Below are 14,651 nucleotides of genomic sequence, written 5' to 3' on the forward strand. Positions count from 1 at the left end.
CTGGGTATCTCACTGCCGGCTGACGCGCCAGGCAAGTACAGCTGCGGCGGCGGCCTGTCGTGGACTGGTGTGCTGATTGACAAGGCATAAATGGAAGGCGGGGCGCCGGCTCTTCAGTTATTTTTGGTTTCTTCCCGCAGTCCGGCACAGAGCGCTGATAAACGGGCGCCATTATGGTGCTGCTGGGATGCGCCCCCCACCGCCCCGATCTCGCTCCGTGTCACTGGCAAGATGGATGTTGCAGAGAGCGCACAGCTGCATGCCACCAAACACTCCCTACGCATGCACTAATGCTCCTAGGCATTTCGCCACTGGTCCTATGAGCGGCCCTCCTGTTGCATTGAAAGGATTCATCCCACTTAATGAGGCCGCGACCTGTCAACATGTTTTCTGTTTAAGTAAACAAGGCTGGGGATGCAATGATTTGCGAACGTGATGCCCTCGAGAACATCTCTTCGTTGCGGTGTCTCGCCACACTGAGCACGACACTGTCTCTTCTTCCAAAATAGCACTCGAAAATATAAGCATGCTGCTGGAGCTGAGCTCTAGCCCGAAGGTACATTCTGTGGCTACAATATTCCCACTCACATACACTTTGCGGAGTGATCCTCGTACAGCTCTTTAGGCCACCTCAAACAAGCATTGGCATAGCCAATAGGTCTCGCCTTTGGGACCTTATAAGTGTTTAGCCATGCAACAGATGCATAACTAAATACTTATAAGGTCCCAAAAGCGAGACCTATTGGCTAGGCCAAGCTGCCGCGAAAGTGACCACGATCAAACATCAAAGCGGCCGCGAAAGTGAAAGTAATCGCGGTAAGCGCGGCGCGCGCGCCCGCGCACATGCACTGTAGCTCTAGGCTGGCCTGGTAGCACTTTTTGGAGCCCTCTCAATAAGTCTCGCCAGACCAGCGCATGCGCTGGGTCAGGCGAGACCTAAAAACGGAAGTCAGGGGAGATGGAAAGATGGACCAAGAGAGAGAGAAGGAAGGGTACGATAGTGGCAATGATGGAGCAGCCTTGCCGATAGAGCTGCCGTCCCCAAAATGCAAAAATTTCACACGAGAGAAGCTTGAGGTACCTGGTCAGCACGCATGAAGCAGGAGATGTGTGGGGGAACAGAGGGAAGGCGAAACATTTGGGGATTGAGGGTTGGAGTAATCAGTGCCTGATCAGGAGTTAGAAAGTATGAGACTTCAATGGTCCCCTTTTTATTAGGTTTCGCCTACACAGCACTTGCGCCGTTCTTGCGAAATTTCTTGAAACACGAAAAGAAAATCTTAAAATGTGGCTTCTAGAGCACTCATTACCTTTACTTACCTTTGGTTGGCTCCCACGTCACTCTTGTTTTTCTTCCTGTTGGTAAGCGCCTTCCTACCTCCAGCTTCCTGTTCATCTTCACGTCTTCATCCTTGCTGAGGAGCTTGGACCAAGTTCTGCTCCCGGCAGCCAGTGTCCTTCCACTGGCCACGTGCTTGTAACATACGTATTTTTTTTTTTTTTTGTACTTTCCAGCATCCGCATTCTGTTTATTGCTTGCCTGTCCCTCCCACCATCTGCACTCGAGTGCCAGATAGTATGGTTTTATTGGCTCAACAAGCACACAGTGTTCACCGACTGCAGTGCTAGGCTGGCAGAAGAGAACATGCTCTTACAGAAGGCACTGAGCGTTGTGCATTCTTTACCCAGTGGAGAGGTAGGAACGTGCCAGATTTGACTCAAGAAGTGGAGGCTTGAAACACCAATCACTCTGTGGTGAGGTACTGGGTGATTAAAGCCAGGTTCCCCTGGAGCAGAGCAATAGCAGTGGGCAATTGTCTTGTACACAGGAGCCTCAGTGCTGGGCTTCTACCAAGCCCCGAGTAGGCCATCGGTAAGGGCTTCAGTAAATGGGAGTAGGGGTTCAGAGGAGGCAACTCCAGGCTGAAGCACCTCTGCCAAGACATTTATTTTGACTGCCACTGAGGGAAAGTGAAGGTCCAAGCCCTCAGCCGGCTGTCGTACCACCACAATGAATAAGGCACACTCCTCAATAGCCACACTAAGGGGAAAGACCAAGTCAGAGTGTTCGGTGGTGTCTCTAACCTACTGGGATCCGCCAGTTACTCATACTAGTTGTCCTTTGTGTCAAGTAGGGGATGCTGATATCCGTAAGCATCCTCAGATCCCTCCCTTTCTTCTCCCTCTTCAAGTCTGTCAAAAGAAAAAGGCACTGGCTCCAACTCAGAGGGCATGGTCCAGTTCGGAAAACGTCAGTCTAACTTCGTGTTGACGATGGGGATGGTGTTGCCGGGAGCGTTGGTACCACAGTGAGCGCAGAGGAAGGTCACGATCTGGTGGGTAGCGCTGCTTCGCATCCTGCACGGAACCAAAGGCCCAAATGGTGCTGCCAGTAACAATCCAGTGGGAACCCCACCCGAAGTCATAGGGCCAAAGGCAATCCAGAGGGGTAGAGCTGCCCAAATATGAGGTGCATGGCCTCATCTTACTCTTTTAGTTGGGTGGGGTAGCTCTAGCTCCAGTAAAGACATGGAGGCACAGAGCGGAATCTGGCGCAAGCTCCACAGAGGAGAGGCGCCTGAAGTGCCGACGCTCCTGCACCTCGTCCAAAGATTTGGATGGACATCATAGTCGAAAAACCAGAGCTTCCAACAGCCTGCTTATGGAATATAAACACTGGTCTTGACAGTGTAGACATTAACGTCAGTTTGGACACAAGCCACAGAGAAAGGGAGAAATTCCAACAGAACTGGACTATGCCTCCCATTTACTGAGATATCGCCGCCTTTTGCTGAGTGAGAAAATTTAGAAGTGAAGCAGATACAAGGTCTGCGTATCAGAAAGATAAGTTGTGCTACCACTGAAGGCCATGGGTTAACCACGATCAGCAAGAACTTCAAGTCCAAGAGTTAACCATTAGCAGACCAAGGGAGGACATACATTTGGTGTGGTTGGAGTGTGAGAATGCTGGCCAAATCATATGTAAGCACCAATTAAAGGTCCGTTGTTTCAAATTACCTCTTACTTATCTTAACACAAGTCACTTATTGTTGTGGTGAAAACATTTGGAGGCGGATAGCAGGGCCCCAAGAACGTATTATAACAGTACTCTTTCTGCTTTAACCCCAACCTGACTATTCTATTAACAAGGAACATAAATACATTTAGTGACGGAATCTATATGGGTTTGTAATAGGCTGAGGGTGGAGAACAGTTTATATTGTACAATCGTAATATTTAATGTTCAATACTTTCTGGAAATTCACTATGTCACTAAAAGGGGGTTAATATTCCCTGCACGGCAGGCACACTGTACCTCAAATTGCAGTGAGCCTTGATTTGATTAATTGGATCTATTTTAATTTGACTAATTAAAATGACGACAAGCGTACATTCTGCATCCTATAAAAGATCTGCCTCATTTTCACTTGTACTGCCCATCTTCATGCGCCTCACACTACATCTGCTGAAGCAGCATTTAGGTTTCTGCTTGAGTGTGCACCTTATTTATAGAAAACTTCATATAAAATGGACAAGATGCATTTTTTAGGAAGTTAGAGCGATCGCAAATGTAAGCACTTTACCAGATCTTTTCCACTAACGGCGATATGTGCAGGAGACTCCTGCTCGACAGTTGTGCTATTCTCGGGTGATCTGACAGGACAATCGGTGACTGTCCCAAAAGGGTCATAATTGTGCACCTTTGATGTAAATAAAAAGAACACCAAAAAAAGATGTCTACTCGCCCTTTGACTCAGAAACTTGTACGGTTACTTCAAAAAGAAAAGCACCGACATTTGAGAATTCAAATCCAGCCAAGACTCCACAAAAACACATTTCAGAAGTATAAACGAAGACCTATGTGTTTTAAATTCTTTGGATTCTTGTTTAAAATAAGAATTAATTCACCACACCCAATTTTAACCAGGTTTTTTAAGCAATAGCCCTTAGGGCTACTAAGTTTTGATACTCAAGTAGGAGTTGTCTAGCCTCCTTCGACTCAAAATAGTCCCAACACCATGTTCCTATCATTGGGTGTGAATGATAAGCAGCACTATCCTTTACATCTCACAGTGGATGCCATCCTTTTAACGATTTTGCATCTTGAGCATACTGCAAAATATGTAAACAGAAAGAGGGTTAGACTAGATACCTACAACACAAATGTTGAGGACGAGATGGGGCTTAGGGTGCATTTGTGAGAAATTAAGACACCAATTATAAAATATTTAGCAGGATTTGAAGACTACAGGAAGCAGAAAAACTGCCATTTGTGAAGTGCAATTTGCAGAGCGTTCATGTTAGTACCCCCTAGAAACGAGGTCCAGATTCTATGACCTGTGGTAGGCTGTGGTAGGCACATTTTGCAAATTCTATGCATGTGTTGCTTGAGGGTATGTGTGCATGCCCTTGTTCCCTACTCGTATGGAGGTGTTCCCCTTACCTATTTCACTAATTTGATCTGAAATATGACTTATGAATCATTGAAAGGAGCATCATGTTTTCCTGTCAATGCTCTACTTAACAGTGGAAATGCTGTGTCTCAATTACTGCTAGACAAAAGAAAATGCTACTAGACGTCTTTGCTGTTGACCTTAAATGTACAAATAAATAGTACATTAGGGAACACGTTACGTGAACTAGTAGTGACTGAAAGAACAGACTACCACAGAATGCGGATGAATGATCTTTAGCGAAATGCAGAATTGACCGGAACGACCCATAGCATTACACAAAAACAAATCAATTAATTTTGAATGCAGCAAAAATCCATCCAGCTCATAAGATCAGAGAAAGCAAAGGAAGTCTATATATGTACACATACTTATACAGAAGAAATTTCTTTGTACATCTTGCAGGTAGATAACTGGCCACTTACCAGATCATCCTGAGCAGGATCGTTATCGAAAATCTTCATTGGCGGAGGAAGGGGGGTGTGGGATTCTTCATCTGGTTCATCATCAACCCAAACCTTTTTGGTCTTCTGCAACCACAAAAAGCAACAAATCATTTTTTTCTTTCAAGTTCCCATTGACAATGGTCACTTCTTCCACCAATAACATTTGCTCTCCTTTTTGATATTGAAGGCCAGAATTTAAATTAGTAGGCATTGAGAGATCAGCTCTCCTTTAATTTGATAGCATGTATCAAGATATGCAATTTAAAGTCAACAACAGTTAGCTTTGATTTATTCCGGAATATAAGGTGTGAGGTTGCTGTTGAGGATCTATTATGAAGACATCTAAAGACTAGAGAGAGGAAGCCATATACTATAAGACTCAAATGCATCTTTGGACTTCAAATTGTATCATTTAAAGCATGACAAATGGATTGACAAAATCACTTACATGGAACCAAAACAGTTGCAATGCTTTAATTCTAACTCCAATGAAACGACAACCTATAAAACACCAACAATGAGCTTCCTCACAGATTAAATAGCAGATTACTTATTGCAATCACGTGATTCATTACATCAGTGCTTGTGGCAACTTATTTCCTTCTCCACTTTGAGAAGAACACCTGTAATGGAGATGGTGTCTCTAGAAGCGCTAGCAAGCATCTTTGTGAGCGAAAACAAGCATTTTACAGTGGCTAAAATATCGGAAAAGCTAATAATAGAGAGAAGAAAAAAAAATTGTAGGTCCGGACCAAAAAAAACCCAGATAGATCCGGACACCAACGTTGAAAATATTAAAAGAGGAATAGTTAGGGTAGATAGCAGAAATAAATTTCAGGTCCACAATAAAATATAAAAAAAATAGTGAGAAGACTACATCTTCAAGAACACAGGAAAATTGGCAAAATGATTGACAACTCCAGCTATTACAATGGGATATGACTATGAATAGAAATGTGTAACATTTGAGAAAGGTTAGGAACAAAGTATATGGTTAGCTCTATGGTGTCTGACGTTTAGAAACTAAGCGACCTATTCATAACGGCATTTTGGGTTACACAAAGTAGTACTACTGAAGTACTCTTTTACAAAAGATAAAAAATGGGAATTATAATACACAATTGGAAGGATCGTGTTCACGTTGCACTTTTCTCAATAGGAACTTATAGGTTTCAGGGCCGATTCACAAACGCATGTGAGAGTACGTAAAACAGTAGATCTGTTGGACTACTACCCATAATCATAAATGCTTAAATGAAATGACCCTCTGGTCTACTGTACACCATTTATCACAATGTAATGAAAGAATGATGCTACCTACCAACTGAGTTAATAAACTTCATTCTTTCTTTAATTTAATTTTTAGTATTTGTGGCAGTTCAGATGAACAGGCTTTTAACGTGTGTAGATGCGTCAAGAGACGCCTTACTCTAGAAAATAGTCAAGGTGTGCACAATTATTGGTAACATATTCATATCCATTATCTTGTTTCACCCTAGGCCATGCTCGATAGCTCATATGAGGTCACCATTGTTCTGAACCTACTAGCTGTGGCTGATGAACAATCCTGATTTCCTGAAACACTTGCACCAATATGCAAGAATGACTATTATTCATGAAAGAGCATGAAGAATACCAACAGGATTTTATCAGCAAGAATCCAAAGTGGAAAGACTAACAGCCAAAATATGGTTTGTAAAAGTTGAAATTGACAAATTCTTGGTTTCCCTGCCTGGCGATGCTCACTCTGAGGAAACGCTGGCAAGCATACTAGGTCAACCTTTAAAAGCAAACAGAGCCTTAGATAAAAGTAAAGTACCTCATAATATACTTTCTCTATGGACCTGCCGGTGAACTGCTGTTCTCCAGCTTCAGTCAAGAGATTGCATACAAAATGGAGAACTCCATTTTGTTTTGATGAGAATTGCTAGCATTGAACTGCCTCGTGCAGCAGGTGTCTTTATGTAGAATTTAAAGAACCTCTTGCTGGTCTTAAATTTTCCTAATATTTGGTATTGGACTTATACTGCGAGAAGTACATTTCTAGACAGAAGAGAAATTGACCGCACGTCGGACGGTTCTGAGGAGTTGCAAAGTACCCTATTTCTTAGGGTAGCTTTGCATTTTAGTACTGCCTAAATGTCCTCATTTCGAAGTCCAGCATACCATTACATGTTATGCTTGATATGGATTTTCTAATATGTATTCAACTGATATTGCATACTGCAAGCCTGTTTTTGAAAAGAGCTCTCCTAGTATTCTCGATCCTGCAAACAATTTTTATCAGCGCAATGTGAATGTATGTGCTATTTTGTACAAGGATCAAATAGTTTGCTGCCTAGCACCAAGGCAATTGGAAATTCTTGCAGGTATGATGGGGTCACTGACTGGAGTCGAATATAGCAGAAAATGCTATATTAAATTTTGAGCTACAAAAGTTGATAAAGCCCATGCTTTCGGGTAAAAAAAATAAATATCAGCCATTCAAGATCACCATTTGATGCAATTCCAGACCAGACTTGTAGATTCCAATGTTAAAACTTGTTATGCTGCTACAAGTGGGCGACTTCATGGAGTAAAGCGCTCCGAGAGCACTTAAAAGGAGGTTCAAAGGAGGAGGGGAGCATAGTATGCCAATTCCAATGTTGGACATTATGGTTTCCTGTGTCATCCACTGTATCATATTTTTGGAGCTCTCTGATTTTTTTCTTGTTCAGCGGAGTTTCCAGACGAACCTGCTCTTTCCATTGTACCAAACAATCACTACATTGCCACTTAAGTGCTCATTAAAAGTGTCCCAGACTTCATGATCCTTACAGTTAAATAAGTTACCAACTGAACGGCACATCAGAAGTGATAGAGGATTTCCACACAAGGCATTTCTGTAATCTTACCAGCAATAAATCCTCCTGGCAACACCAGATAACTTAGTCCTCCGTAAAAAGTAAAAGAAAGATGCAAACATGAGCTCACATGCTGAAATTAATGCAGAAATATTGATTCCCACACATTTTTGCACTCTGCATAAGGACTACAGGGGTGAAAAACAAAAAGCCTGACACAGAAGAAAGTGTTATCATGCACTGCATTTATTATGATGCATCTGGGCAAACTGAGAGCTGTAGTGTGGGGCAGTGTGCGCCCACTCTCCTCCTACATGGGTTCCACTTGTAGTACCCTGTAATACTGCTACCCAGTAATAGAGATGCCACAGATACTGTTAGCACAGATTCAGTATTATGGCACCTTGAGTTCAGGACAATTTTAAGGACAACCTTAATGTTCACTAAATAAAGCTACTACTTCAAAGTTTCAATCAGATACTAATTAGAGGCCATAGACATTCAGAAAAATAAAAGTTACTTACCTTCAGTAACAATATATCTGTAAAAGACAGATTAGTTATGGATTCCTCACCTTAGAATGACCCCCAGGTGTCAGACTGTATCTGGAGAATTTTTTCCACAGTAGTACCTCTGCGCGTCGATAGGTGGTGTCGGTCGACTCCGTGTCAGTCGTTGGCGTCATGGTTGCCGGAATGACGTTGCGGTATCTACTTAATCACCGCCCTCGCGCGCTGACATCAGTTCTTTAAATGACAGTCCACGCCAGAAGCACAGAGCCATGTAAGACACTGACCACTGGTGCACAAAACTAGGGCCCTGAAAAGGGAGGTTCCTTACCCTAGAAATCAGTTTGCAGAACGGGGAAGATGGGTGGGGCGGTGAGGAATCCATAACTAATCTATGTCTCTTACAGATCTATTGTGACCCAAGGTTAAGTAACTAGGTCATCTGAAAGAGACAGTTATGGATGTCTCACTTTAGAACAGATACCCCAGCAATACCAAACCCAGTGGTGGGTCTGCAAACCAAGTTCACACCAGAAAGTCTTAGAGAACGGAACAGCCGAAGAAGCAGTCTTTCCAGACTTGGCTGTCCAGGCAGTTGTGTTTGGTAAACGTATGCAGTGAAGCCCACGTAGCTGCCTGGCAGATGTCAAGAAGGGGGACTCCAAGTCCCAAAGCAGTAGTGGCTGCAGTCACCCTGGTGGAATGAACACACAACTCCACTGGAGGTTCCTTTTTCACTAAGGAATAGCAGATTTTGAAGCAAAGAACCACCCTTTGGGAGATGGTTTGTTTTTGCATTGCCAGACCTTTCTTGGCGCCCACATAACCAACAAAGAGCTGGTCATCCACCCGGAATTGTTTTGTGAAATCCAGGTAGAACGAAAGAGCACGTTTTGGATCCAGGCGGTGGAGCCTGTCTTCCTCTTTAGAAGGATGCAGAGGTGGGAAGAAGGTGGGCAAAGTGATGGTCTGTCCTATATGGAAACAGGTAACCACTTTGGGAAGGAAAGAAGGCCTAGTGCGGAGGACAACCTTGTCTGGATGAACAGCCAGGAAAGGAGGCTTAGAAGAAAGGACCTGTAGCTCACTCACCCTGCAAACAGAGGTGATGGCAACCAGAAAGGCAGTTTTGAGTGTTAAGAGCCTAAGAGGACAGTTATGTAGCAGGTCGAAAGGAGCACACAAAAGATAAGTAAGAACCAGGTTCAAGTCCCACTGGGATATCACGAAAGGAGTTGGAGGAAACAAGTGAGTAATGCCCTTAAGGAAGTGATTTACAATAGGGGACTTGAAAAGAGCGGGCTGGTCAGGAAGCAGAAGGAAGGTCGAAATGGCTGAAAGATAGCCTTAGAGAGTGCCCAGAGCAGAGCCCTGCTGGGCGAAAGAAATAAGAGGAGAACTTCAGAAACAGGGGGCAGAAAGTGGATCCACAGACTGTGCTGCACACCATGTCATACACTTGTTCCATCTACAGGTGTATACCGTTTTAGGGACACCTGGCTGCCAAGATAACACCACAGACTTCGGGAGGAAGGTCGAAAGCTGTCAACTGTCGCCGCTCAATCTCCACGCTAGGAGGTGGAGGCTGGACAGGTTTGTGTGGAGGACCGTCCCATACTGCTGCGACAGAAATCCTACCGAAGAGGCAGTCTGATCGAAGGACTGATGACCATGTGTAAAAGCTCGGGATACCAGACTCTTCGTGCCCAATCCGGGGCAACAAGAATGACTTGGGTCTGGTCACGCTTGATCTTCATCAGTACTCTGGGCAGAAGTGGTATTGGCGGAAAGGCGTATAGAAGACCGCAACTCCCCTGCTGACATTACGCGTTCTCTTCAGTGGGGAATAGATCTAACCAAGGCTAGCCGCTCCGCTGAAAGAGACCTTGCACCACCTCCAAGTGAAGATGTCATTCATGATCCATCATGCACCTATGATTGAGTTTGTCCGCCCTTGTGTTCAGAGAACCTGCCAGGTGTTCTACCACCAGGGATATGCCCTGATGTTCCAGCTATGTCCAAAGGCAGAGAGCCTCTTGACATAGGGTCCACGACCCTACCCCGCCATGTTTGTTGCAGTACCACATGGCGGTGGTGTTGTCCGTGAACACCTGCACCACTCTTCCCTGGACAGAGGGGAGGAATGCCTTTAGTGCTAGACGAATCACCCAAAGCTCCAGAAGGTTGATATGGAGCCCAGACTCCGCCGGAGACCAGAGGCCTCTGCTCTCCGCCGCTCCCATGTGGCCGCCCCACCACAGCAATGATGCATCTGTCACCACTGTGAACTCTGGTTGGGTAAGAGAGATATCTGCTGTTGACCAATCCCGGTTCGTTAGCCACCTTTGCAGTTGGTGTACTGTGCCCTCCGAGATCGGGACGCAATCGGAATGATTCCCCCGATGCTGTGCCCACTGAACTTCAGGTCCCAGTGCAGAGCCCGCATATGCCACCTGGCATAGTCCACCATAAGGTTGCAGGAGGATGAGTCCCAGCAGCCGCAGGGTCATTCGGACCGATACCCAGAAGAGAGGCTGAAAGATCGGAATCATATCCCAGACTCGCTGCTCGAGAGGATAAGCCTGAAAGTGCGCTGTGTCTATAACTGCTCTGATGAAAAGGAGCTTCTGAGGGGGAATCCGGTGCGACTTCGGCACATTGATGGTGAACCCCAGCGAATGCTGGAGGTCAGCCGTATTCTGGAGGGGGAAGACGATAGACTGGGGGCGAGCCCGCCTTCAACAGCCAGGTCATCGAGATAGGGGAAGACTGAACGCCCTGATCTACGCAGATGAGCTGCGACCACCGCCATCACTTTCATAAACACCCAAGGGGCGCTGATAAGGCCGAAGCGAAGCACGGTAAACTGAAAGTGCTCGTGGCCTACCGTGAACCGTAGGTAAACACCGATGGGCCGGCAGGAGGGGGATGAGAAAATAAGCATCCTGCAAGTCCAACATTACCATCTAATCTCCTGGGTCGAGAGCAGATAGGACCTGAGCATGGGTCAGCATTTTGAACTTCTCAAAGAAGCGATTGACGTTCCGGAGGTCCAAGATAAGACACAGGCCTAGTCTTTCTTGGGTACCAGAAAGTAGCGAGAATAATACCCACAACCTACATTTGGAGCAGGAACGCGCTTGATGGCTCCGTTGGCTAAGAGAGACGTAACTTCCTGTTCGAGAAGGGCCAAGTGATCCTACGACATTCGATGGGTCTGAGGTGGCATGGATGGAAGGGTAGTCTCGAAGGGGAGGGAGTAGCCCCTTCGGACTATCTGAAAATCCCACCTGTCCGACGTGATGTTGAGCCAGTGGGGGAGGTGATGGCGAATCCTGCCACCCACTGGCAAAAGATGGCCCTGAAAGGTCGGACTAGAAGGGCTGGGAGCCTGCTACAGAGGGGGCCGCTGGTGGACTATCCCGCCTGCTGGCCCCCAGACCCACAACGCTAGGTCCCACGTCCCTGGGTGCGCAGAGGCTGGACAGCTTGTGCAGGCCTGTGGCTCTGGGTGGATCGTGGCGGGGCACCCCTTCCGTAGCCACAAAAAGGGAAGAAAGGCAGACTGCGCTGGAAGGGAGGTGGATGCGAGGCCCAAGGACCTGGCCGTAGCCTTGGAAGCGCTCAAGCACGTTGCCCGCCTGGTTGCCAAACAAGCGACCCCCATCAAAGGGCATGTCCAAAATGGTAGCTTGGACATCACCCAAGAAGACAGTAGACCTCAACAAGGCATAGCGTCTAAGGGCTACCGACGTGGAATTCGCCCTGCCGAGTGAGTCGGCAGTGTCCAGACCACTTTTGATGGCGAACTTTACTGCGTCTCTCCCTTCGGCAACTGCACCTGACAGCACGGACCGGGCCTCCTGCAGGCACTGTGGTAGCACCAGCGCAACCATGTCCCACACAGAGTGGGAGTACCAGCCCAATAGACATGTGGTGTTCAGCAACCGCAGTCCCAAGCTGGAGGAAGAAAACATCTTCCCAAGGTGGTCCAGCTTCTTGGTTTCCCGATCAGGTGGTGTGGTAGGGAATGCGCCCTTAGAAGTCGAGGCTTGGACTACCAAGCTCTCAGGGGTGGGGTGGTGAGAGGAAAATGGGGTCGCTCGGAGCCAGGCGGTGGGGTAGGGCAATCATCCTATCCACAGGAGCCCCTATGTTGGGCTTGGACCAAGTGCCCAAAAGTATGTCTGTAAGGGCCTTGTTGAATGGCAGCAGGGGCTAAGAAGAGGTTGCTGCCGGCTGAAGCACCAAGAGGCAAGTCCTGACTGCCACCGTAGGAAGCTCACGGTTTAAGGCCTCGGCCTCCCTACACAACACCAATGCGTAAGATGCACCCTACTCCGTAGCTACGGTAGGTGGAGAAAGCATGCCAAGGTCTGGGGAGGAGCCAAGACCACTGGCATCACCCAACTCCTCTCTCCAGTCTGGTTCCTCTAACTGGTCTGCAAGAGGGTTCCCAGACCCCTTCCAGTCCTCTTCACCCTCTCCTGGTAGCCACGTAGGGCGGTAGGAAACATCAGGGTAAAACAGGGGTACAAAAGTACCGTCCAGTGCAGGTACGGAATTCGAACGATGTCGGTCCGCCACCGTGTCCTCATTGACACAACCGGCGTCGGAGGATGCAGGGAGGTGGCGGTGGATTCGGCACCGGAGGTGTCACGAGGTCGAATGGCCCGATCAGGATCCAGGCCTGGATCCTTGGGGGCCCTGTGGTGCCAGAGCCGAAGCCGCCGGCATTGAAGGCCTAGAGCCCCCAACCGAGTCCACGGGACCCGAGGGAGCGCTGGCAGAGTAAGGCTGCCCGAAGATGGAATGTAAGGCTTCGTAAAAGTTGCAAAGCTGGGCAGGGCTCGCTCCGGCTCTCGGAAAGGGAGGGATGGCCGGAGTAGACCCAACAGGCTCCGCGACCGGAGCCGGACAACTACCTTCCGCTTCCCGCGTCACGTCGGCCAAAGGGGAGAACACGAAGAGCAATGATGCTTCTTCGCCATCTGTGTTGACTTACCTGATGACAAAGGGTGGTGGAGATGGCTCCGTGACCAGTCCCATGACCTCCTTCTCGACCGGGACCTCAAACAGCGTGGAGCGGACTGCCTAGCCTCGAGAAGCTTCGGGACCGCTCCCGCAAAGACTTCGGGTTCATGACCCGGTAGTCTGAGAACAACTTTGGGTCATGGTCGAGCTCCAGACACCAAAGGCACACGAGAAGTGGGTCCATTACCAACATCAATTTGCGACAGGAGTCGCAAGCCTTGAAGCCGTCCGATGTGACATCCCTCTGTGCACCAGGACTCGATCAACTCAAAAAGGTGTTGACAAAAGTCTCAAAAACGGAGTAAAAAAGTGACTCGAGGTACCGCTCTCTCCGGATCTGCGCTGGCTGGCTGAGAAAAAGAAAGAACTGACGTCAGCGAGGGTGGCGTCTAAGTAGATGTCGCGACGTCATTCCAGCGACCACGACACCAACGCGGAGTCGACCGACGCCACCTATGGATGCGCAGAGGTAATGCTATGGAAAGAATTCTCCGGATCCAGTCTGACGCCTGGGGGTAATTCTAAGGTGAGGAATGCATAACTGTCTCTTTCAGATATAAGTAGCAACGAGTATATGCCGAAAGTATTACCCAGCAGGTGATCGACGATAACACATGCTGTAAACAGAGGATCTCGAACTCCTTAAGGGGCAAGGACATCAAAAAGGGAGGTATGATCGCCCGCTGAGATGGAGCGATATAGAGGCAGTAATTGATAGAATGGGGGAATGAGCATGAGGTTGGGAATTCATGTGGAAATGGAAGTTACATGAGTGTCGAAATATAAAAGGGAATGAATGTGGGATTGAAAAGAAAATGGAAATCAATGGTAGGATGAGATAGCAGAAAATGCGCAGAGAGTTACCAGAATAGGAATAGACAGAATCAGAAGGTATGGTGGATGGAAATAAAAGGGGAATTTAAAGTCATACAGGCAGGACACAAGTGGGTGGGGATTGGGAATGAATGAGTGAAGGGAGAGAACGACAGGGGAGAACAGATGATTGGATTGCTGGATGATTAATGGCAGTCCGAGAAGGGAAAGCAGGAGTAATGTCCCAAAATAGTGAGTCCACTGCAAGAAAATGGTAAAAGGTAAGTATGTAATGCACCGCTTTAACAGTGAACCACAAGATTATGGCATGTTATTAGAGTTCTAAGTGAAAGCATTCACTTGTGCACAGCATACGGGATACCTTTACACCTGAAAGTAAAAGTGTAGGAAGAGACATTTTTTGACATCTTTGTTGGGTCTGTAATAAATGGTCTGTTAGTTTCATGTACTTTCTTAGAGGTTTAGCGCTGTGAGCATTAGACCATTTGTCATTAGATGTAGACCAACAAGTGTGCACTCTTGAGACAACTG

The 14,651-nt window shown here is 47.0% G+C and overlaps 1 protein-coding gene across 9 annotated transcripts in view; it reads right to left on the reverse strand.

Annotated features, from left to right (window-relative positions):
- The window catches only part of KALRN (kalirin RhoGEF kinase), a 1,569,312-nt gene that overhangs the window by 285,921 nt on the left and 1,268,740 nt on the right, over window positions 1-14,651 (reverse strand). For all 9 annotated transcript variants that reach the window (XM_085647304.1, XM_085647302.1, XM_085647305.1 and 6 more), the window contains one exon: window positions 4,880-4,984. In XM_085647304.1, coding sequence (XP_085503430.1) covers window positions 4,880-4,984 — 105 coding nt within the window. The remainder of the gene's footprint in view (window positions 1-4,879; window positions 4,985-14,651) is intronic.

The sequence above is a fragment of the Triturus cristatus genome, chromosome 3_2, assembly GCF_964204655.1.
Source record: "Triturus cristatus chromosome 3_2, aTriCri1.1, whole genome shotgun sequence".
Classification (NCBI taxonomy): Eukaryota; Metazoa; Chordata; class Amphibia; order Caudata; family Salamandridae; genus Triturus; species Triturus cristatus.